General features: G+C 38.5%; 1 protein-coding gene across 4 annotated transcripts in view; it reads left to right on the forward strand.

The window, feature by feature from the left end:
* The first annotated feature begins 233 nt into the window (after positions 1-233).
* The window catches only part of LOC306764263 (calcium/calmodulin-dependent protein kinase type II subunit gamma-like), an 87117-nt gene continuing 61860 nt past the window's right edge, over positions 234-25490 (forward strand). For all 4 annotated transcript variants that reach the window (XM_079251358.1, XM_079251355.1, XM_079251357.1 and 1 more), the window contains exons 1-5: positions 234-505; positions 7341-7435; positions 21621-21680; positions 22245-22299; positions 22681-22746. In XM_079251358.1, the coding sequence (XP_079107484.1) occupies positions 444-505; positions 7341-7435; positions 21621-21680; positions 22245-22299; positions 22681-22746 (338 nt within the window). In that variant the 5' untranslated portion in view covers positions 234-443. The remainder of the gene's footprint in view (positions 506-7340; positions 7436-21620; positions 21681-22244; positions 22300-22680; positions 22747-25490) is intronic.

The raw sequence follows: 25490 nt of genomic DNA on the forward strand, positions 1-25490 counted from the left end.
TTCTGTTTTGCAGCCCCTAGCGGATGAAAGGGGAACTGCAGTTTTATGCACTTCCGCAGAGGCTTCACTTTTACCCGCCGAACGCTCCGTCCATCTTTTATATAAGGTCTATGGGTTTAACGTCAAAGCTACCTTTAATTTTGAAAATCCTGACGGGAACTGTGTGTCCACAGCTGATCTAGCTTGCCAGCAGGTCGGATGAGCGCGTAGCTGTCAGATAGCGGAGACAGAGAGAACACCCACACGAGCTGCTTCGTCTTTCTGTATCAAACCTTCCGTCACTCGGCGCCTCTTTAAAGGCATTTCACCGCTCCGACGGCCGGCTAGCTGCTGGGCGGAACTGTGCTTTCTTTTTTTTAAATTAAATATTATTTTATAATTTACTGTAATTGTTTTAGAGTTTATTGAGGAGGAAAATATCCAGCGAGAGACAGGGGAGAGACATGGCCACGACAACCTGTACGCGATTCACAGACGAGTATCAGCTGTACGAGGAGCTGGGGAAGTGAGTGTTTGTTGTTGTTTTGTGTTGTTGGTTTGTTGTGTAGTGTGTGACTTGGACAAACAGCAGGAGGGCAGGTTTCCAGGCAGTGCGGAGCGGAGCGGACTCCGCAGGCCAGCGGTGGCGGCGGGTCTGCGCGCTCACTGACTGCGGAGCGCGTGTATGTGTGTGCGCTTCTTCTGTGGATGACAGCTCTGAAAACACGTTGCTTTCTCTTTGTTTTTTTGTCATTTGCACTTGCGAGCCTCTCTGATCATTTGTTGCATTGGAATCTTTCTGTATTTTTTTTTTAAAAATTTTTTAAAAATAAAACTGACGCTAAATTGCGAACATTTTGGAAAAACGTGCTGATAATTGTTGTGCAGAAAGCAGCGTGCTGTGGTTCAACCATTCCCACCGCATGTGAAAAGAAAACATCTGCGGTTAAATGGTTTCGTAACAGATGTTTAACATTTTAAACAGAGCCAGTCTGCAGACATCTGAAAAGAAAAGAAAGTTTAATTTGCAGTTACTTCCATAATCTGATTAGCCTGTCCTTTTGAAAAATGAATCAATTTCTTGTCCCATAAAGCCTGGAAACCAGAATGACAGCTTTATTGTGGTTTAAAATGACATTTTCAGCCTGTTTTGGTTCTTATTTGGAGCTTTATTTAAGGTTTTTTTTTAATGGGCAGATTTACAGCATTAATGATTGGATGGATGATGGACACTTCTTCCTTTTAAAAGCTTTTCTCTGCAGTTCTTCCGGAGCGATTACCATGGGGGAAGATATGCTTAATATCCACACACTTAGTAATCCTTATAACTGTTTATGCACATGTTGCATAATGAATCCATAGACACAAACAGACTAATTCTCCTCCTCACTGTCAACTATTTCTTGGAAGAGTTTAATGAAAGGTTGAACAATTTAAAAGTGAGTGATTTCAAATCATTTCGTCCCATAAATTTGAATAGACTTATTAAAAATAGTCTAAGACTCCGATGCAAGTAACAATTTTCAGAAGAAGTTGGGGTGGGATGCATTTTATTCACACTTTGTCGGAATCTAGGAAGTGAGAAAATGTGATAGTTCAAAAAGTGAAATGTTGCATTTTCTTTTTTTTTTTTTTTAAATGTACCAAATGTTTTCAGTGACAGATCTGCATTGCAGGTCAGTCAGTTCAGCACCCGGAGTCTCCTACACCCATTCATAGCACTGCAATTTGGCATTAACTTGCTGAAATAAGTTGAATCTATTTGACAGCAAAAAAAACCCACCCTGCTACTTCAAAAACCATGATGTGTTGATCAGCATATTTATTAGACGTGCAAGTTACTCGTCTTGCGTGCATTTTAAAATGTCACCTTTTGACTGTTCAGACAATTTTACACTTTACCTCAGCCCTTCTTTGATAATCTTGGACCAGGAAGGGCAGCTGTGTTCATGGTTCTTGTTAATATGGGTTTTTTATTGGCATGGGACAGCTTAAATTAGTTTTTAAATTTGGTTTAATGATTGCCAATAATGATGGAAATATTCCTAAATTTTTATTGCTCCATACTGTAATTTCTTAGAGAGAAACCTAGCAGTACTGCTTAAAGCCCCGATGGTGCCAGTACTTTGTTGTCCAACAGACAGCAAATTTGCAGTATTTTAATATTGGCTCTTTATTTCATAATGAGAAAAACAGCTTATTTCTGCAATGATAAAAGGCTGAAAAAGTGCACACTGGCTGATTCTAGTTCATCTCTTAAGACACATAAATTTAACTGTAAATTGTGGAAACGCTGAGCATTCTGTAGGTTAAATTGTCTGAGTTGTGACCTCATTGGCAGACAGCTTTTTCTTTACATAGTGTAATAATTTATATATATTATCATTTGAGTTCCCTGTAAAACGAACCTGCCTTCATCTCGACCAGATGCTGTAGCTTTACTGTTTTTGTTCTGTTGCGTTTTACATTTTCCTCATGGGTGAGTCAGTAAAACTAGTATTTTCTTTTACTGCAGGGAGCAGTTCATTAAATGCATGAGTGATTTACTTTTACCTTATAAAACATTTCATGTGAAAAAGAGAACAGCTTTCCCTCTGTGCTCTTATTCTGAAGAGACATTCAGGAATGCAGTTTCATAAAAACTTAACCAGTAACGAGAGTGACAGGAGCACCAGCTACAGAGGTGGCAGCTCCCACCGTCTTATTCCCACCCTGGCGATGGCGAGAGCCTCACAATAGCACCGCGCTCTCCGTCACTCATACACGACACAGATGTATGAGCAGAACTTTGCTTCGTGTCATCCTGAAACAACGAATCTAAAAGCTTACTTTTGAAATGACGTCCCATTATATCATCCTAAACAAAGAAAAGTTGCAATAAGCAGCCATACAGTCATAATATGTTGCCCTCATTTTAAAATGAAGGAAAATAAGAGCTTTTATGTTCAGAAATGTTTTTTTAATTGAGGAAATATTTGTTTCTCCAGTCTTCCTCAGAATGGTGATGCTCTTACCTGCTGTGCTGCTAATTAACCTAATTTACATTAAATCCTCAGTTTCTGTGTTTGATGTGCTTTCACAGTATCATTTTTAGTTAAATATAGGGTTTAAACTATATATATATATGTGTGTATATATATATATATATATATATATATATATATATATATATATATATAATAATATATTGGTTGTGCTTAATCATAGATGAAATTATGTATACACCTGAATAAGCAGCAGGTGTGGACAGATAAATACAGTCTGTAGAGACTGATTTTTGTTGCTTTCATTGTGTTTTGTCAGGCCATTCAACTTTTTGATTCAAAAAGTGACATCGTTTTACCATCAGCTCACAGCTTGCTGCTCTTTCCTGCTATGCTGAAGATTGCACATCATCATAGATGCTCTGACTTTGGTTTGGACCTGCAGATTTAGTGAATAAAGCTAAGTCCACATATTTTGTAACATTGTAAGATCAGATAAAATACGTGCTGGTCTATGTTGCTCCTGCTGTTCTGTAATGATATCCTGACACTGATGGGGACAGTTATGGGTTTGGTCGAAGCTGCTGTTGCAGAAGCCACCAACACTTGTTGTAGTTCATGCAAAAATGTGGCATTTTCACACTTCTCATACTCGCTTCTGTTAATCGACTCGCTATGCATAGGTGTTGGATGTCGCAGATTATTAAAAGCATGATAGAAATTAGTTTCACATACTGGGTTAGCATGTGGGTTGTCTTAATAAACATAATGCATCATAAACTGAGGTTGTGATGCATTATTTGTTCAGGTTTTCAACCTTTGATTGGAAACCAAATGCACTCAAGAGTCACATGCAGGTTTTCCTGTCAAACTTTCTTTTTTTTTTTCAGTTTATGTACTTGCTTTGATTTGACTTTCTGTACATTTGCTTAAATATTAGTTTGTTCTAATGTTTAACTTGTGAATGTGTTGCAGATAGTCATAAAGACATAATTTGTTGTATATTCCTGTGTCTGAAATAAGATTTTTTTTAAATGGCTGCATATGTTGTTAGTCATTGTTAGGATAAAATAGTGAACTTTATTGCATTCTTTGATACATTTATGGATTTGTTCATGTCAGCAGTCATTCATTTAGATCAGGGGTAGGCAACCCTGGTCCTTGAGCGTCACAGTCCTGCAAATGTTAGGAGTTTCCCTGCTGCAACACACCTGATTCAAATCAATAGTTAATCAGCAAACTTGTGCAGAGTTTGATGTCAAGCTCCACACAAGTCTGCTGATTAGGTCAGCAAGTTGCCAGGTGTGTTGCAACAGAGAAACTCCTAACATTTGCAGGACTGTGGCACATGAGGACCGAAGTTACCTACCCCTGATTTTAGATTTTACTTGAACAGAACATTTACACCAGGGGTGCCCAGGTCCAGTCCTCGAGATCTACCATCCTGCAACCTTTAGATGCAACCCCTGTCCAGCACAGCGGAGTCAAATAGCTGAATTCCTCTTCTGCATATCATTCAGCTCTGCAGAGGCCTGCTAACGAGACACTTATTTGATTCAAGTGTGTTGGAGAAGGGTTGCACCTAAAATCAGCAGGATGGTAGATCTCGAGGACCAGACTTGGGCACCCCTGATTTACACAAATAGCATGTATAAGAGGCTTCACAGACCACAAATTCAAAACCAGCCATTCATTCATTCATTCATTATCCTAACAGCTTAGTCCGATGAAGGGTTGCGGGGAAGCTGGAGCCTATCCCAGCAGTCTTTGGGCAAAAGGCGGGGTACACCCTGGACAGCTCGCCAGTCCATCGTAGGGCCACATTCAAAACCAATAAAATAGTATTTATACCAACAGGCCATCTTATCCCAGCTGGAACACAATAAATGACTGTGTTTTTACAGCTCATCTGGTTTTACTTTTCAAAGACTGTTAAAATGTTCATCAAATAACCAAAAACGGTGAATGACTGCGACACAAAACCAGCGAGTAGAAACTCTCTATTAGTGTAATAAAAGTTTCTCTAATGTGGTGGCTTAAGTTAATTAGCTGTTATCACTGATGTTTCTGACCGTTTCATGCAGCTTAAACTAACACTTATCTTGCAAACCTGTGATTTGATTAGTTGATTGAAAGAAGAGGGGTGAAACAGGCTATAAAGAAGTGAAAAGTTTATGTAGATGTTTTTGAGACGCTGTGCCACCATTTCTTTGCTCTGCAATTGCTGAGAATTCAAACTAGCTGCAGCTGCTGTTCACAGAGAAGTGCAGGCTGCAAATGCTTCAGATCCTTTACTAACGGGAGGCCAATGTGTGACACTGCAGACGTGGTTTCTCGATGTGGTATTGTTGCAGGACAAGCGTGCATTGGCAGTTGTCTACCAGACTGACTGCACAAAGGACAAAAGGATCAGATTAATTTACCGCAATGCATCCCCGTCATGTTTCATCCCAGAAGTAATAAATATCGTGGCAGGGAGTGTTTCGTCTGCCTAAGTTCAATATATTTCCAACCTTGGGGGGATTTCACACTTTGTTTCTATCTAAAAAGACACAAAACAAATGCTTTTTCAGAAAATGGAAGTGACAAATTGTTACAGCTGGGATGAATTGTACCTTCAGTCCAGTACGCCCCTGCCAGAAACCCCTTGTCTTTGAATCTCTCTGCTTGACAGGCACTAATCTGGACGCCCTGCACCACAACCTGCCGCTGAAAAGCTCATTTTATTTCTCAGTTAGTCACGCAGAACCTGGAGGAAGGAGCGCAGGTGTGACTGGCTTGGCATCTTCACAATGAGGAATAACGCTGATCAGACAGTTGGAGAATTACTTTGTACTCTCACTCTGCTTGTGACGTTTAAGCGTCGTGACTTTGCCTCAGTGTTCATCTCATTTATTACAGATAATATCAGCTGTGTTGAACATTTAGTTTGTTTACTGTTATTGTTAAACTCCCATCTATAACCTCCAGTATTTAGTCATCATTGTTTAACTATTTTTCATTTTGGTTTGTATAATATCTTTTTTTTTTTGTGCTGTACTCGATGTGGGTTTGTGTATAATTCCTCTACATCGCCGGGTACTTGGGAAACTGTAACAGCACACCAGACAGTCGGGCTCATCCTGTTACTAAACTGTTGACCTCTGAAGGCGTCAGATGTGGTTTTTTTTCCCAAAATGATTTTAGGTTAATTTATATCTCCATGTTGTCAGTTTGGGTGTCAAACCACGCAATAAAAAGCAATGATTAATGACCTGCTACTTCATTTAAGTGTGTGTGTGTGTGTGTGTGTGTGTGTTAAAGCATTTTCAGGCCCAACTATAGATCCTTATCTCAGTGAGTGCGAACTTTCCAGGCACAGCTGTGGAGTTTGGTGTCAGTGGCGAATGTGCTTGCTGGTATCACACATGCAGTGTCTCTTTTTTTTTTTTTTCTCCAGTTTTGGACGTTATTTTGCAGAAGTTTACATGGTAGCTGAACACAAGCAACATGATTCTTTGTTGCACATATAACTGGTTAGGGACTACCCCCCTGCCTAAGAGGTAGAGGCTTTCGTTTGTGACTGTTGTTTTTTATTCTTCATGCAATAAAAAAAAAAACACCCAGTATCTTCTGCTGAATTTGTTGTCTCCATGTAGTGATTCCCAACACTGTTGACTCACCTGTGTGGGGAAATGTTTTCATAAGGGTTCATCTGTTTAGTTTTTCTGAAGGTTTTTGAGTTGAGGTTGCAGATACACACTATTTTTCAAGTTTAGCTTGTGAATTACTGAATGCATTTGAACACTTTCACTTCCCTTTTATTTTTCTATATTGGTAGAACCACGTGGCTCTGAAGGCAAAAGTATGCTTTAAGAATGTATTTGCGCTGATTTTTGTGCTTGCTCATGCATTTTCAGGGTTTAGGAACCATTCGCCAATGCTGAAACCGTGTTTGTGAGCGCCATTTGTTTAGCTCTGTTCCCCACATTCCACATGTGTGCTCATTATTAGAAAAGGCTGACTGTGTGCGCTTCCTCTCGGGAGCTTATTAGGGAGATAAATCTGTGCAGCCTTGTCTTTTAAGGTAGCCATTCACAGATAATGTGTTGGAACTGATATTGGGCCTGTTATGCCTCTAGGCTGGAAATACATACCAGTGGTTCATAACTGTGTATAAACTTGTGTACTCTCAGCAAAAGCTGAGTCAAAGCCATTAAGTTGGTCAGGGTGTTCCACCACTGTGGAGATTATTTTTGGGAGCTAATGATGCTGTCCCATGACATGAATAATGCACAAATGAAGGGCACGGTTATTGTTGTAGCTGGTTTCCAAATATCTGCATGTTGTACACGAACAGTGGAGCACTTTGTAAGGAAGGTTTTCTGTGTTTTACAGGGGAGCGTTTTCAGTGGTGCGCAGATGTGTGAAGCTGAGCACAGGACAGGAGTATGCCGCTAAAATAATCAACACCAAAAAGTTATCTGCAAGAGGTAAGCCCAACTCCTTTCAAGGTTTCTGCTGGTTAGTACATTGACTGGGTTTCAGAATAAACCAGTGTGTCAGATTTTTACTGTTGCTTTGTTTGCAAAATGATCCTGCAACCACACAAATGGCATGTATGATAAGAGGCTTCACAGACACCACCCACCGCCCTTCACAGTACTGTTACATATCTTGCTTTTTAGGGGCTGAATTAGAACAAATCTAGATAATTTCCTCCTCCACTTCTTGCCTTCTTCTTTCTGTTGGAGTGTTGAAGCTTTAAAACAAGTATTGACTTGTTCCTAAATGATGTTAAGTACATAGGCAACCTGTCCCTCTTTCACATCCTTTCTTCATAACTCCAATGATGTGTTTAGTTCCTCTGTCACTGCAGGTACTGAAGCATGTTGTTAATATTGTCTACAAGGCTTTACAGAAACTATTAAGAAAAATAGATACAACTCCATGTAGAGCTGGTGGATAGACAAGACATGGAGGGAAAATATGTGACATTTTGTTGACAATCTACATCAGTTTCTTTTAGGTTTGCACAGTAAGACATTGGCACTGACCTTGTTAGAGGATTCGACCTTTATATTGTCCCCTAGAAGTTATCTGTCAACTTGGTGTCTTTTCAGTGCACTACTGCTTTAGTGTTTCATGGTCTGTTTCTCTGCACGATTCTGCAGTCTGCCAATCTGCTGTATATCCATGATCAGTTCCGTGACAGCTAGCTCCCAGCATACCATGCAAAGCCATTAGCTTGTGCCTTCTTGATAATTAATGTGGTTGAGCTTTGCTTCACGTTGCATCAACTTCAATAAGTGCTTAGCTATACACACATTTAAATGATTTTTTATCAGTGCTTAAAATATGTGTACTTAGTTACTAATTCCATCAGGAATACATTCTGCTTGCTCTAAACGGCATCATGCAAAAAGGTGACTCCTATCCTTACATTTTGCCAAATAAGGACTGTTTGCCATTCTTGTGCAGCAGACATGGTTGATTTAAGAAACTAAAATAACTGTGTAGAACCACTTAGGCTTGTAGGTGGCAGATTAAAATAAACAAAGAACGTCACTTCCCTTTTTATTTAAAGGGACACCAGGTAACATTAACATCAGGGAGCAATAGTGGATGATTTCTGGGGTCAATATACAGTGCTTGATGCATGTTGGCACTCCGAGGGAGCTACCCTCTTCAGAAACCAGACATTGTAAGTTTGAAGGATCCATCTTAAGGGAACATATGACCTGGAGCACTTGACTTTAGGCGCCCCCTCTATAAACATAGAAAGCTCTACTTTGTGCTACTTATTCTTCCTTTTATAACAAAAGTTTGTTAGCACTGAACAAAGTAAAGGTGCATTCACATCAGGATAGTCCGCTAGATCCGATTCTCAGTTGTATGGGGGTGTATCCATGCAGACCGAGGTTGTGTTCACGCTGCACTTTGGTCAAACAAGCCAAACAATTAGGATAATATATCCACATTCCCACCAAGGGTGGCACTGCACTTGTATTAAGCAAAATAGAGAACAAGACCCGCGTGAAGAAGAAAACTCTGTTTTCTCCACTTGCGAGTTAAACATGGAGACGAAACTATGGCTGTTTTGGGTTTTCTTACTTTGTTATATGCAAGTATACTGCAGAAACACACTACAACAATGTCTGCAGTATGAACTACAGACAACAGACCCTAACACAATGCTACAATGCAATGCTACACCAAATGCAGGAAGTGACTTTTTGTGACTTTGTAATCCACTTCCTGTATTTGGTCTGCTTGAAACGGACCGAGACCTGTGTTTGTTGGCGGACCAAGTTCACTTCTTTCACCCAAATCAGATTTTTTTTCGGCATTTTCACATTTCTCCAGATGAAGCGGACCCTCTGAACAAACGGACTTGGATTTGGCTCAAAAAGGTTGATGTGAATGTGCCCTAAGAAGGGAAAAACCGAGTCTGAGGAGGCCAGAAATGGAAGGGATTGCTCCACAGCAAAACCCACTCAGTTTGCCTCAGTATTATTAGACTGCTAAGTTAGCTCTTTGCCTGTTGTGCAAATGTACCAAAATGTGATTTACTTTTTCACATCTTTCCACCAGCGTTTATTCAAAACAATGGCTGTAAGTGCCTGATGAGCTGCAGATGATGCAGTAGACATTTGTGTCTTTCTTTATGCTGTTTAGCAGATGCTAAAAATGGCTAGCTGAAACTAATTAGCTGCAGACCAAAGCTAAGGTGACTTCCTAAATAGTTTGTGGAAGCTGGGCTAGTTTGCATGCAGTAAATGCATTTCTTATACTTCATGTAAATATCAAAGAAGCAGTAGAATTATTAGCAACTGGCCTGGTTTAGTTTTATGGTTTTTATATGCTGTTCATTAGGAAGCTGTACTAATGTAATGTTCCATAAGCTAAGAGCTAATGCCGATGTTTTCATAACAATAAGATATTGACATAAGTTGTGCCAATGTTACTGCTTCATTTAAGACTTGAAATTGTAATTTATAGTAACGTTTTTTTTTTTTGGGCAGTTTTTGCTGTCAGTGTTTTTTTTTTGTTTTTGTTTGTCATGGATGGAGACTTTATTTTTCAACAGCGCTGTGTGGCCTTAGTTACATGGTATTCCTTTAATGTGACCCTTTTACAGGCTGCATAGCAAAATGGTTCTCCAAATCTCAGCTAAGGCCTGTGTGTGCTAAGTTTTCTTGCTCTTCCATGAAGACATGGGCTCTCTCTGGGTCCTCCCAGCATCCAAACACACAAAGCAAGATAAAGTGGATATAAAAAGAGACAGGTTACATGTTTACATCATACTGATGTTAATCCCTAAATGCATTAATCAATGTTTTATGAGCATCCAAATAGAACTGGAACAATAAACCAATTGAAAAAGAATAAATGGTATTCAATAATAATAAAAGAGACTTTTTACTAACCTTTGAACTGTTGGATGTGCTTTCCAATATAAAGATATAATCAGATTGAGCTGTGGAAAATGTGGGTTGACATCCCCATTTTCTCATTGTATCATTGATGTGTAAATGATACCAAAACAATAATCCGCAGTTAATTCAATATCTGCTAACTAAGGCCGTAGTTGTTATTTAGATTAAATTGTGAGTCAATCTGAAGTGAAATAGAATTAAACTTAATTTCACCCAAATCCATCTTTTAAATTGTTTTATCCTCTGTAGCATCCTGCCTCAGTGGCAAAGGTCAATCTCTGCTTCTATCATGGTACTTTTCCATGAAGTAATCATTTTGAGTATATGGGAATATTGTACAGGCAGTTAATCCTCTTAAATTCTATGATATTGATTCAGAGTAATGTTGGAAGGACGTTATAATGCCTCTTCTGTTATTTAGTTATCCAAGAGATACTATAAATGCTTCACTTGATAAAAGAGGGGTTTTTATGTATCTTAATTAGTCTAACTTGCAGCTCAGGTGTTATCTGCTAAAGCCAGTCAGGGATAAATGCCACGGCCATGACAACCAGTCTAGAACTACAGTGGACACTGGGGTGTTTCACAGCAACACTTGCCCAGCGTAAATCTCCTGCTGCCCCTAAGGCCTCGTAACCAGAAACCCACTGCTGCGGGCCTGCCAGGTGGCACCCCACCGACACCAGACTGCTACCCACGCTTTCTCCAACACACAAACAGCTGGTGCTTGGTGGAGTGTTTGGGAACTGGCATTTTAACTGGCATTAGAAATAGCTTTTGTTCTTAAATATTTGTAAAATGGATAAACTTTCATTTTCCTAGGAAGCAAGCGTTCTGATGTTATGTGCTGGCATAATTATTAACATGTACTCTGTATGCTGGTGCTTATATGACGTGCAACGGGGAAGGATAAACCTGCCTTATATAAGATTTAAAGACAAAATGTAAAAAATGAATGTTTCTAAAGTCAAGTAGTCTTCTCATATGTTAATTATGCAAACACATGGAAGTGTTTGATGTAGTTTCAATAAATAAATTAGATGATTTTGGAAGTGCACTTTTGGAATTGTGCTCCAACATACTATTTTTACCCACAGCAGACTGTAGACACAAATAAACATTGTAGTTTTCAAGAGAATATATGGCAAATCGTGTTTATCTGCTTTTTTTTTTTTTTTTACCAAGCTTTTTAGACATTTTTGTAGAAATTAAGCATCTCAATGTGCTAATTCTAACAGAAACATAATGTAATATCCTAAATCATAAATTAAAAGATTCATTGGGGAAGAAAACTTTCATTTCCATTCAGACACAGCATATTTGTCTTTATCAAACATTTTAAATGTAATAGTAAAATTTGGTCTATTCATTCATTCACTATCCTAACCGCTTGATCCAATGAAGGGTCGCGGGGAAGCTGGAGCCTATCCCAGCAGTCTTTGGGCAAAAGGCAGGGTACACCCTGAACAGCTCGCCAGTCTATCACAGGCCAAATTTGGTCTAATTTCCGTTTAAATTATTTTTAGTCAATATCAATTACAAAAATGTAGTTTCTGAAGGTGTAAACATCATAAAAGCAGCACAATTAATCATTTGTAAAATAACACCATTGGTGTTCCATTTCTTTTACCAAATTTGCACTTAGTTGATGGTTAATTCCAGCTATTGTTTTGGTGAACAACCTGCAGATGCACACAGAAAAGATCATTCACCTGTAGCTTCTGGTGCTATCTTTGGACTTGTGCATTTCTCCACAGCTGCTTTATCAGAGAAGGCAGCTGCTCAAAGCTTTCTGCTATATTTCGGTGGCACAGCATAATCTCCCTGCTCCAACATTTGATAGGAGGACTGATCTGACCTGACTGGGTGGCGCGCAAGGCTTACTAATGGCTGAGCCATGTTCTATGAGACAGCAGAGCAATGTTAGAAAAGGCAGAGCTGCTGCATACTACTTTTACTCCAGTCCTATTTATAGCTCCATGACCTATCTGACATGAGCTGCTACAGCCAGGTTTTATGGCCGCCATGATGATTTGCTGCTCGGCGTTAGAAGTAGGATTTGGTTTGGATCTTTTTTTTTCTTCTTTTTTTTTAGGTGGCTATATTTCTTTAGATCCTCAGTTGCAGCAGTTGAAGAGGAGCGTTTGTTTAGTACTGGCAAATGGAGATGGTAGCTGAAGGGAGGGAGGGGTCATGCGAGCGAAGGCACCCCAGGCACTTGGCAGCTGAGGGCCATGCGCCTGTACGCCTACATGCCTTTAGCACGGGACTCTCATCTGACTCTGCCTCTCCTTCTCTGTGACACACACACTGACACACACATTTATTAGATATTCTGATATACAAGCAGAAAAGCTGACTGTAATGTAGCCAATCTGAGCTCTGTTTGTTTATTGTAGTCTAATGGCTTGCAGCCACAATAACTCTCCAACTCAAAAATCACCTTCTCAAACATAAGCATTGATACTTTTATGAATACATGTAATTATAGCCAAGCTTCTCATGTGTGTGCAACACCTAAACGCCTCGCTGCCCCACTCCCTCCTCCCCTTTTGCAGCCGCCAAACGGTTAATGTCAATCCAGCTCATGTCAACAGGAAATATAGGGCAGGTCTGCTGGGCAAGGCTACCAGCCAATCATAGCACATGTTTACTGGCAGTGATCTGTAGACGGGGGATGCCAGAGGTTCCTGTATGGCTTTGTAATTTATCATGATGGAGTAGTCGTGCTTGTGTGTGATGTCTGAGATTCACCTGCAATGCAGTAGCAGTGATATGACCTGCTTTTGGTCAGCAGGCTGTGTGTCAATGTCAAAGAACCAGGACAGATGTAGTCAACTTAAGGCTTAATGCTATTAAACCCTATTATGAAATCAAATCACTTTAGTTGTAAAACAAATGTCAGCAAATCCTGTTGTGTTAGTAGCTAATATTTTCACTACTAGTTAGGGAAAAAAGAGGTACCACCTGAATTTACTTAGGCAAATATGTATGAAGCTCCCATTGGAAAATGAATTTAGTAACTAAAATGTTTGCAACAAGTTGTTTCATTCCAGCTGATGCAAGGATTACAACTTATTGATCTGTGTCTGCAAACAAAACAAGATTGTTGAAACTAGATATGTCTAATGCATTATAAAAACCTGGATGGGTAGTAGGCAACAACCCTCTTCATAGTAGAAGTTATAGTGATTGAAAGGTTTGGTGAAATCAAAATTAAGAAAATCGCCATTGGATATCACTGTTGTGTGTAGAAGTAGAAAGTGTATTTTACACATATACGGTGGAAAGAGAACAGGATAATGGGACTAGATGCTTGTTAAACCTTAAGAAAGCCACTTATTAGTGATGCTAATTTGGGGTGTAGGCTTATCTGCTAGGGGGCTTAAAGTGTAACAAGACTAGCTGATGAAGTGCTTCACCCATCATGCCTCGTGTCTACCATAAAAGCCTGTAAGGTCTGGGGTTGCTACATTTGGTCATATCTTAGTTTAGCATTGTTATGCGCCTCCCCAAAAAAGTCAGCTAACCATCAACAGTTTTTGTTTTTCTTTCCTGGTGGGACAGGCATTTTCCAAAGGGACAATACCAGGATTCATCTGGACTAAATTCTCAGTAAGATGTTCAGGAAGGCAAAACGTGGTCTATAAAAATAACCAAAGAGAAGAAGAACTTTTTGACAGGGCTCTGCATGTCAACATATAAACATGAATATCATGTATTACTGCAAAATAGCTCTTTATTCTTTCACTATTGTTGTATTGAGAAGAAAGGAAGAGTTCATATTACACATTTCCCAGCTGGAAGGAGTCATGCTTATGTTGCAAGTTAAATATTCTGAACAGCGGGTATATCTGTCTTTGTAGATGCCTTTGTACATCTCCTCCCCTCTTGAGACTTCAGTCCTCACTGGTGATGATTAACCCAAATATATTCCTCTCTTCACGGCTGCTCCGTTCTTCTCTTGCACAATGATTCCCACAGACCTCACTGAATGCTGTCCTTGAGTTATCGCACTCAGTGCGTGTGTTCCTGTTTGCCACGTATATCCTCCTGCATGTCCTCCTTTCTCCACTTCCTCTCTCATGCCCCTCAGGACCAGTCCTCATGCTCCTTCCTTTCTCGTCTCTTCTCATTTCTTATTTATCCTGCTGCATCACAGGCACAGGGTTGCTGTATGGCTGACCTACAGTTTTAAAGGCAGGCTAAATAAATATTTGAAGCATATTCTGCTCCACCGGTGCTACAATCCACTGCCAAAGTAGCAATGAATTCCTTTCAGTAAGAATCACAAAGGTGGCATTTGTATCCTCATTTTTGTCTATGTGTTAGTATGAAAAGAAGAAAAATGTTTCCTTGCAGCCATTTATCTAATCCGAATCTTCCTTTTTTTTTTTTTTTTTTACTTTCCATAAATTATTTTACATATTTCAAATATCTGTTGCATTACTGGAGCTGATTGTCCAAAGAAGAATTCTGCACAAGCTGATGAAGATGATGGAGGATTCTTCACACCCTCTCCACAACACAGTGATGAAACAACAAAGTGTGTTCAGTGAGAGGCTTCTTCAGGTTCGCTGAAAGGCTGAAAGATACAGAAGATCATTCCTGCCAGCAGCCATCGGCATCCAGAACAAGACCTCCTCTACTTTATTATCTGCTACAAAACTGAATTTCCCTTTGGGGATTAATAAAGTATTTTTCATTTAATTTCATCAGACTAGCGAGACTCACGTTTGAAATGAAAAAGGCCACTTATTTTGTGATTCTCCTCCCTCTCTTGAAGTTAATGCACAAATTTTTCAGTGTATCTTTAATTCTTTGTTGATAACCTGACTGGAAGTGTTACTTAAAGTTGCTGCCATTCAGTCAGGGTGAAAAAGACCTAACACAAACTTGATTGTCATTGTAAATGTACAAAAAAAATTTTTATTGGTGACACCAGCAACAGTAAGAACAAGGTATACAAATAAAAGTATACAAGAGCGAGGTAGAATATACCACAAAAAAAAAGTATCAACGAGGATTTGGCATCTAAACAAATACATGTATTACCGAAGTGTTGCATGTTCATGGAGCAGATTTTACATGCCATGTGGGTCTTGTTGGTTTCCTGTTTTCCTGTGAGCTGATAAGATCTGTTGTGTCCGGATGTCCACATAAAGAAACACCTGTTGGGCTTTTATCGCTTTCCGTTCTTCATCCTCTGCAGCCGTCACTGTAATGTGAGCTTAAAGTTGAAACTGAAATCTAAACATCAGGAGACCAAAGTTTCAGCCAGCTGTTAATGTTCAGGGTTCACAGATTTTATGGTTGGTCATCATGATCCATAATTAAATAATCCTTTTATTTCAACATTATATTTATCATAATCTTGGGACAAGTGGTGGCATCCATCTTGAATGATTTTTCAGTCAAGAGGTCTCATTTTTAGCAGTATAGACATATCTTGGTCAAAAAGCGGCTTCATATCGGTTCCTACACTCGATTTAACAGAAAATAAACCAAATAGAAACGAGTCCCTTTCAGAATGACAACAAACCTGAACATACGGTTAAAAGGACAGTCAAGTAGCTTAAAGAGGAACATGTAAATGTCTTGGAACAGCCGAGGTTCATACTTCCATCTAGTAAAGAATCAATGGTTTGACTTAATGTTTACTGTACAACAGCACTGATTGAAATTTAAGGAGCTGGGGCAGTTTTGTTTTCAGTGGGCAGAAAGTGTTTATGTGTGCCAAAGTTATAGAGACGGATCTCTTCATCAGCTTTAAACATGAATGGTTCATTTATGGACAAAGCTTTTGATATATGCAAAAAAAACAAAAAAACAAACAAAAAAAAAAAACAGTTCAAGGATTGTTTTCCCTTATAGCTTAAGAGTCCAAAGAAAAATGTAAAATTATATTTTAAAAAATATTTCACAAGATTTAAAAAAAAAAAAAAAATCATAAGAGATAGATCTTTTTCTCTCTTAGGAGTAGAAATATCTTGGCGTTAGTCGAACAGATAGAAGAAATGTGGCCTGATAGCTGGCATTTGCCTCTTTCTTTTTCAGCATTGAAAAGAACCAACAGGAAAAATGTGCCTGTAGTAGCACATTTGTAGTTTAATTAAAAAAAAAAAAAAAAAGATGTCTAAATTTTATTAATCTTTTACAAACATAACAGAATTCAAAGCAACATCATCTGTTTCGTGCAATGAGCAGCTGAATCACTTATTCATTACCGTTGGTTGGAGCACATGACAAGCGATCTGCCCATCATCTGTGATGAAGAACACGGTTATGCTGGCAAAGAATTCTGTGGAAATGTAGCATGCATCACATGTTAGAGCTATCTGACCTACTTTTTTAATGATTCCACGATTCAGTTTTTGTATTGTAGAGTGTGGGAGATCATTGGGTCAGTAAATGATCTTTGAGATGCAATGTTGTATCTCCCTAAACTGCCATGTAATTTGCATGTTCAGAAGTCTTAGATTGCTGAGTTTTTTTTGGTCAAATTTCTCGGTTAACTATCTTCTGCACACAATATACCAGGAATGACAAACTCCAAACCTCTTGGGCCAGTGTCCTGCAGGTTTTAGATGTTTCTGTGCTGCAATACACCCGACTTAAGTTAATGTGAGAATCTTGCAATTTGACAACAAGCTGTTGAAGAATAATTTTGTTGGAATCAAGTGTGTCGGAGCAGGAAAGCATTTAAGATCTGCTGGACACTGGTCCAGGAGTTCTAGAGTTGGTGCTTCATTAAGTTCCTTTTGTTGCTAAAACATAATATATTTAGATTGTAATTTTAATTAATTTTATATAACTTTTGTGACTTATTTCAAAACTTATTTACATGTTGAGGAGCTGTGGCATGTGAGAACGTAAATGTTAAGGGCAGGAAATCTAATTGAAAAAATTGAATATTGGGATTTTTTTGCTTCACTATTTATGAGTTTTTTCAAATAAATAGAAATAATCCAATATAACCTCATTTTTATTGTTTTTAATTATCTTTTTACTTGTCTTCTTGGGCATTATAGCAGTAAAATGCTGGTCTGGCTGCTGTGTTGATTCTTCCTATCTGAAATTGAGAAAAATGACAAGCAAAAGAAAAAGTTTTGTACATTTTTTTTTTAGTCTACAAAAATCAGCAAAATTGAAGAATCATGAGAATCTGAATTTAAATTGAATCGGCACCCGAAAAATTATCAAATTGAATCGGGACGAAATATCGTCATAGCCCTTGTAAATGTACCTTTATGTTGTGTCTTTGTGAACAGCAAGCGCAGGAAGACCTGATCAAACTATCGAGACTTTTTTCCTGAAAATCAACAGTGTTTCTGTGAAAATAGCTAAAGAGTTGATCTGAATAGCTAAAGACTTTACTGATTTGTCATAAACAATATTTATATCTAGCTAAATTCTTCTGTGCAAACTGTATGGACAGATGTAAAGAGACTTTATGAGAGTTTTGATTTTAGGGTAATCTGTCACTCTTAATACTAACTGATGCTGAAACGACCATTAATCCTGCCCTAACCAGAAAACCTCCCCATCTCAGAGGACGTTGTAGCTCATCTTATGTCAGTGTCCAAAGTTATCAAAGTGGAAGCAGCACGAGTTTCATATTTACATTAATCGGCCTCAATTCTTCTTTAGTCTTCAATGATAAACGGATGATGGACAGCAAAGACTCAGTCATGCTGTCTGATAGACTACATTACGTTGAACTGAGGCGCTTACTCTGAGCCATTTATGCACTTGTATTATCAGCAAATACCACTGACAGAATGAAATATGATCCCTGTTCTTATGACATGCTTTCCGCCATTTGTCATTGTAATATGATGGATAGCATATCATGGAGAGTTCACTCCAAGCAGACAGGAGTTTTTCAGAAGCCTGTCGTGGTGAGTTTAGATGGTCTGAAAACCTGGACACTGAACACATTAAGGAAAAGATGAGGTCCTGCAGTGGAGGTAATAACCTCATTTTAGAGTCCCCGATTTGTCCTCTTCCAGCAATCAGTAAATTCTGAATTCAGATAAAATTCATAAACTTTGAAGAGATGCAACCTTATTTAAATTTTCACCCCCATAGTTCAATCTGAAACACAGTTCACAGCACAGGGGCAAACAAATGAATGGAAGAATATTCTGTGTGCTTGTAGCTTCCTCAAACAAAGAAGAAGAAATGAACAGTGAGTGGAAGAAAACAAGCAGCAAGCTGTGCTGTTGCAGCATCGTATCCTCTCCAACAGAAAGACAGCAGCGAGGCTTTGTGTGCCTTAATCATCCTTCCATTTTTCTCTGCTTCTCTTCCTCCTCTGTCCCCTTTTGACATTTTTCCACTCCTTTCTCCGCCTCATTCCTCTCATCTTCTAAGACTGTAATCAGTGGGCTTACACTTCACTGTCACTCCTCAGCACCAGTGTGAATGCATGTATTTTTCCTGTCTATTTGTGTCCCTTTGCGTACTGTACACGTGTACAGTATGTGTGCATTTCTAAGTTGGATGTGTGTGGGTTTACATATGCATATCCATGTCCATGCATTCTGCTGTGCTTTGCAGACACACACATACACAGTGGTCCACCCCCTGGTGTGTGTGTGTGTGTGTGTGTGTGAGTTTATGTAGGGTATGTTGCTGTTTCTTAATGATCCAGCTGCTGTGTACATATGCAGATAAATTAGATTACAAGCAAACTGCTGAAAGACGACGAGTTAGTAAATCCAGAGTGAATAAAATGTGTAGACGTACAGATTTTTATTTTCTTGACTCGCTTGATTTATTTATTTAGATTTTTCTGATCTTTTTATTCTGCAATGGACCGAGGACCTGTCCAGGGTGTACCCCGCCTCTCGCCCAGTGATTGCTGGGATAGGCTTCAGCTTTCCCGCAACGTTTAATTGGACTAAGCGGTTAAGAAAAAGCATGGATGGATGGTCTTTTTATTGCACTTTTAGCTAATTCTATCTTCCTTATCATTGGTGTTTTTCTTTTTGTAGCACATTGAATAAAAACTAAAATAATTTAGCTTTGTAATTATAATAAATTATCTATAAATAAATCATAAATATTCTCGCAGCATGACCCTCTCTTTCTGTCATTCTATCTAAAAGTAAAGTTCTCCATGCTGCTGGAAAGAAACAGAAGTATTTATACAGTTAGAATAACAACATGGTTCCCTTTCGGCTTGTCCCTCTGAAAGGGTCGTCACGGCAAAGGATTGCATGGGTGAATTAAGACATTTTACACTGGATGCCCTTCCTGAAGTCCTCTGGTGGGCTGGGGACCGGCCCAAGAACAATCACGTCCCCCTTTGGGCTGTGAACAGGACTCAAACCACCGAGTGTCAGGTCACAAGACAAGTGGCTCAATAACCTTAGCCACTGCCACCCTCACAGTTAGAATTACAGTATATTCCTCATTATCTTACTGGTTTCTCTTTTTATTTTCTGACTAAAAGTCATCCCTCATGCTCTTTTAAACTGGAATTATTCTAGGCCAAAATATTGTGTTTCGGACATTATTTGGAACATCACCATGTTGTTTAGCCAGCTTAATGATGGCCTTGTCCTGCAGGCGCAAATGATGTTGCATCATTTGACCAGAACTTTTTTTTTTTTTTTTTATAATTGACCTAAAATTCCTGAAAGCTGCCCTGGTTTATAATGGCTTTTGTTTTTGTTTTGTAAAAGTGCCTTTAATCCATTTTAAATTTGTTAATTGAATTGTTCTAAAACTAATATTACAATATCATTTTTTGCAAGTTCTCTTGGAGCTGAAATTGTTTGAATGGCAAACAGGTCTGATAGAGTAGGTAGGGTTGTATGATGCAGATTTTGGTTATAAAAACATAATCTCGGTGAAACATGGAATATAATGGATTTTGCTTGTGAGGCTAAATTTTCTGTGTTCCCTCCTTAACTAAAGTTTTATTATGATGTACGAGCCAAATGGACAGGAAAAGAAGGACGAAAGTCAAAGCGCTGCTGCCACTCTGTCTAGAAAACATTAAAAGCTGCCTTGGTTTTTGCAAACATGAAGGAGAGTTATTAGAAATAAAGAGGAGCCTCTTAAACTCATCAGTGTCTGAGCTGCAGCTGGAGGCTGTCCTGTAGAAGATCTGTGGGGAAATATATCAGTGATGCTGACAAAACTACGCATAGAAGAGAATTGCCTTGTATAAGAAGTAAGAAATATTTCTTTAAAAGGAAAATAAGATTTTTATGACGTTAAGCTCATTTGTTTATCTGAGTAGCACCCAACGCAGATTCAAATCCCCGTCTGAAGCTTGGAGAACATTTTCCTCTTGAGCAACTGTGTCATAAAGGCCTCTAGAGTAAAAATGATTTTTTAAGAAAAGGATGTTTTCCCATTGAACTGTTAAGATTTTATACGCCCACCAGAATTAGACACATGCCCTCTGGAAAATATGAGGTTAGAGTGTAAAACACAGAATTCAGCGGGAAAAAAAAACAGAATCCGGGAAAAATAAAACAGGTTTCATAAGGGCGTGTGTCAAAGTTTTAATGCCTCTCAGACATTCCCTGGCAGCATTTTGCTGTACAATAAATCCTTTTAATTAACAGCTTTTGTCTTGTATCGCAGTGTTGCATGCAGTATAAAAGTTTACCCCCACCTTCATTCAGAATACTAGGAAAATATTGCAGTTTTAGACGGACTGTGTGACATTTCTCTCAGACAGACCTGAATATTTATATTTATAGATACATAGAAGTAAAGTTCATGAAGTAAATCAGGTAACACGGAGGAGTACTGTGACTTGTCGGAGTTGCGGTAAAGTTGCTGTGAGAACAAAATTGCAAGGATGTGCAGAATTTCCAAGTTTATGTTGTTAGCTGTGATCACAACATTGCAAATGGCTCAAAGCAAGGTTTGGGAGCTCCAGTTGAAATGCATTTCTACAGCGTGTACAGGCACAAATATACATCAGACCAAATGCTTTAAAAAACATTTAGTGTTGCAAGTTGCACTCTTTTCTTTTATTAACAAACAACAATTTTAGTTTGAAGTACAAATAAATATTAAATATGGTTACGCGTTTTTGTCAACTTTTTGAAATCCCACTGTGTGTTTATGTTTTGACTGTGTGCAACAATTTACATCTACTGTCCAGCTGTGCAATAACATCAGTTGTCACTGAGATAAACCGTGTTTAGTCAGATTTAAAGCATAACTGCATTATTTTTCTAACTGTATCTTTCTCTCTGTTGCTTTTCAGATCATCAGAAGCTGGAACGAGAGGCTCGGATTTGTCGCCTCTTGAAACACCCCAACATTGGTGAGAATGTCTTTGTTTGGCTTCATCAAACACTAAAAGCCCTGCTAAATATGACTTTCAACAAATGCTGACCCATGCGTTATGGATTTTTACTGATTTTTGCTTTTTTTTTTTTTTTCTCAAAAATTAAGTCACAGTTCCCATTTTTGTCACAATTTATTCCCTGCTGATAGAAAAGCCAATTCATTTACAACTTATCTAATAAAATATATTAGTAGAAGTAAAATGCTGCAGAACATAGGCCTGTTCTTTCATTCCTTTATTTTTGTTGATAAAAATATTCTATTCATTGCCAGAATCCCCATCCATATTGTAGATGTATGATGTGTAATACTAATTTATTATGACTCCCTGTGGTTTCCTCACTTCACACACTTTGTACTGTCCTTTAATCTTCTGCTTCAAATGCACCAGCGATACCCAGTGTTATTCCAGAAGCTGCTTAAATCTCTGAATAGTCCATACTGAGACGAGGAATTAATAAAAAGACACAATAAAATGATCACGATGAATACACTGAAGTACTGACATTTACCTCTTGATCTCTTCATCTTTTTCCTCTAGTTCGTCTTCATGACAGTATATCAGAGGAGGGCTTCCACTACCTCCTGTTTGACTTGTAAGTCATCCTTCTCTCCTCTCGTCTCCATGCACGTCCATCATTTTTTCCTCTTTTCTTCCTCCTCCTCTTCTTCAATTTCCATACCTTCTATACATATATCATTACATAACTCTTTCCTATATTTGCTCCATTGGCGTCACCACAACCACCCACACCCTCTACATTTATCTCTCAGCAGTTCCCTCTAGTTTCCATGGTAATGGTGTGGGGAAGAGGGTGCAAGGGAGGGGTGGGAGTGGGGAAAAGTGTTGAAAGATGCAAGAAATGCTGAAGATATTCTCGTTTGGGTACCTCTACACTCCCTGTAACCCTCTACACCCCCTCCTCCTCATAGTTGAAGCATTTCGCTTTAATAAATGTGTTTGTGTGTTTATACAGGGTGACTGGAGGTGAACTGTTCGAGGACATCGTAGCAAGAGAGTATTACAGTGAGGCCGACGCCAGGTAGGAGCGCAGCCTTCAACCCACAGTGTGTGAAAGGACCTCTCTATGTCTTTAAGTGGTCTGTGTCTTTGTCCTCTTCTCCTGTCCGTTGTTCTTTGAAGTTGAGTGCTTTTTTTGTGTTTTCTTTGTAATTCTTTTCTGTTATTCTTCTTACTGTCCTCTCCTCTTCATCATCTTTTGTGCTTTTTTTTCATCTCGCCCTCTTTCAAGCTCATCACACTACTTCTCCGCATGCGTTCATTTTCTCCTTTTTATTTCTGTTTTGTTCAGTCCATGTTAGTTTTTCTTGCTTATTCTAGCCTTTTGTGCTAGTATGTTTTTCCATTTTTTATTCTGTCTGCAGCTACAACTGTCTTTGTATTGGTAGTACAAATTTCTCTTTGCTCTTTTTCTCCTTATTCTGTTTCACAGTTCCTCTTCTTTCCTTTGCTTCTTCCTTTACATATTTTATTTTATCCAGTGTAAATAATTTTTTAAAACTGTTTTTAAGACACAGAAACATTTTGCTGTGAACTTGCCTAAAATAACAATGAAAATGTTATTTAGCTATATCAAAAAGTTATTGACTAGACTTCAGGTATGGCTGCAGGATTAATGAACTTCTAATCGCAGTTACAAATTTGGCTTAAATGGATATGATCCATATTGATATTTAAAATGCATGTTTCTCCAAGGGTAAAAAAAAAATCATATTTATTTATCTATAATTAAATTTTGGCACAAAATTGAGACACTTAGAACTTCTGATTTATTCCATTATAATGGGCTTAGAAGAACAAAACAGATATCAGTTCATTAGGTCATAAGAAAAGATGTAAAGAGACAGAAAACTGCTAGATACAGCATGCAGCTCCTAATCTTTTCCTTACGGTGACATCAGTGGGCTCTACAATGCTGCAGCTGTTACAGATAAACAGGCAAATATGAACACTGACACTTTACAAAACCGCAGTTACAAATGCAACATTAACAAGTTATTTTCTGGAAATAAACTGAGCTGACGTCCTGAAACTTCAACTAAGCAGAAATCTTTCTGGTTAACATTAAATGGATGCTGTTTGGTGCATAATCAGACACATAAAAAAGACTAGCTGCAGAAGTGACTGTTAGTTTGTTAGGTAGACTGTCAGTTTGTGTGACTTTTTGTGGATATTTTTGTTTTGTTCTAAAACAGGGGTCAAACTCCAGTCCTCGAGGGCCAGTATCCTGCAGGTTTTTGTTGTTTCTCTTTACCAACACAGCTGATTCAAATCAAATGGATCCAGCAGCTTCTCGTCAACCTATTTATGAGTGTTGGTCAGGCGTGTTGGAGGATGGAGACAACAAAAACCTGCAGGAAACCGGCCCTTGAGGACTGGAGTTTGACACCTGTGTTCTAAAAGCTGGGCGACTGGAGTGGCCAGTGCCACTTCAAACATTAACCACACCAAGAAGAAAATCATGCTTACTGCTGCTCCCTGCTGCAACGAGTAGGTCAGTAATTAAGTCCACAATAAGCCTAAGAGCAGCTAATTAATATTGCACAATTGCCTGACAAATGAGTCAAAATTATGACTACTTCCAAGTTTTTCTTTAGTCTAGTTTAGTTAATTCACACTGTATTGTATGAAAGGTACCATTCCTAAGAAGCGGCTAAAGTTTATAGTGGGGAGTGGGGATTTCTAATGAATAATATAGAAAAATACGATATTTCATCTTGACATCTTATACCAAAGTCCAAGTAAACATACAACAGTCACAAGAAACAATCCTACCTTTCTGATCACATTACTTTAATAGATGTAGTGGAGACATGACAGAACATTGACGCAAAAATAATGAATAAAAAAATTCTATAGAAATAAAATTCAGGTATAAATCCACTCAGAAAGAGAGAAAGAGCTAGTTAGGAGATGAAATAGGAGACAGACAAAAGGCATCCGTAATCATTCTGCAACCAGAATAAAAAAAAAAGATTGTAGAACAACTTAATGATCTGTGTTAGAAAACAAAGCAGGTAATTATCAGGAACCATTGTAAGAAAACCTGATGAAAAATATGAATAACAACAGTCCCAACAGTAGGCCTGCAAAAGCGTTACTGTAGCTGTAAACATGCACAACACACCATTTAAATTCCCATATTGATCAATATAATTGTGATTTATCAAATTTGACATAGTTGTACAGCCCTAAAAAGATCAGATAAAACATACTTTATTCATCCCCAGCAGGGGAATTTCAGGTGTTCAGCAACATACAGTGTTCACCATACGTAGTCAAGCATGTTAACTACAATACAAAACCACAAAATACAGCAGTAGATGACATAAGTTAAAAGCTACAATCAAATTACTATCAAATTTCATGTTTGTTTCTTTTAAATGATCTCACTCAAACACAGGAGAAGAATAACAAGAATGACAGCACAGTCAAAGATAAACCTGCCTTGAGGGTGAATATCTAGCCAGTTTCACTTCTTTCTGTGTAGTTTTCTTCTTTTTTTTTTTCCATCGTACCCCCACCTCTGGTGTTTTACACCCCTGCCTCTGCTGATTCATTGGTGCACACAGTTCAGCCTAACCAGTGGCGGAAGAGGAAACAGAGTAGTGGAGAGTGAGCAGACTCAGGCTGAGAGAAGAGTGAGAGAGACACTTGAAACTGACTGTTGTGATGTGGGTGTTGGTCCATTCAGCAACATTAAAAGCAAAACTGAAAAGCCTGGTTTTTAAAGAAAAACAAACGACAGCGGTTTGTCACAGTAAA

This window comes from Telmatherina bonti (assembly GCF_933228915.1).
Source record: "Telmatherina bonti genome assembly, chromosome: 13".
NCBI lineage: Eukaryota > Metazoa > Chordata > Actinopteri > Atheriniformes > Telmatherinidae > Telmatherina > Telmatherina bonti.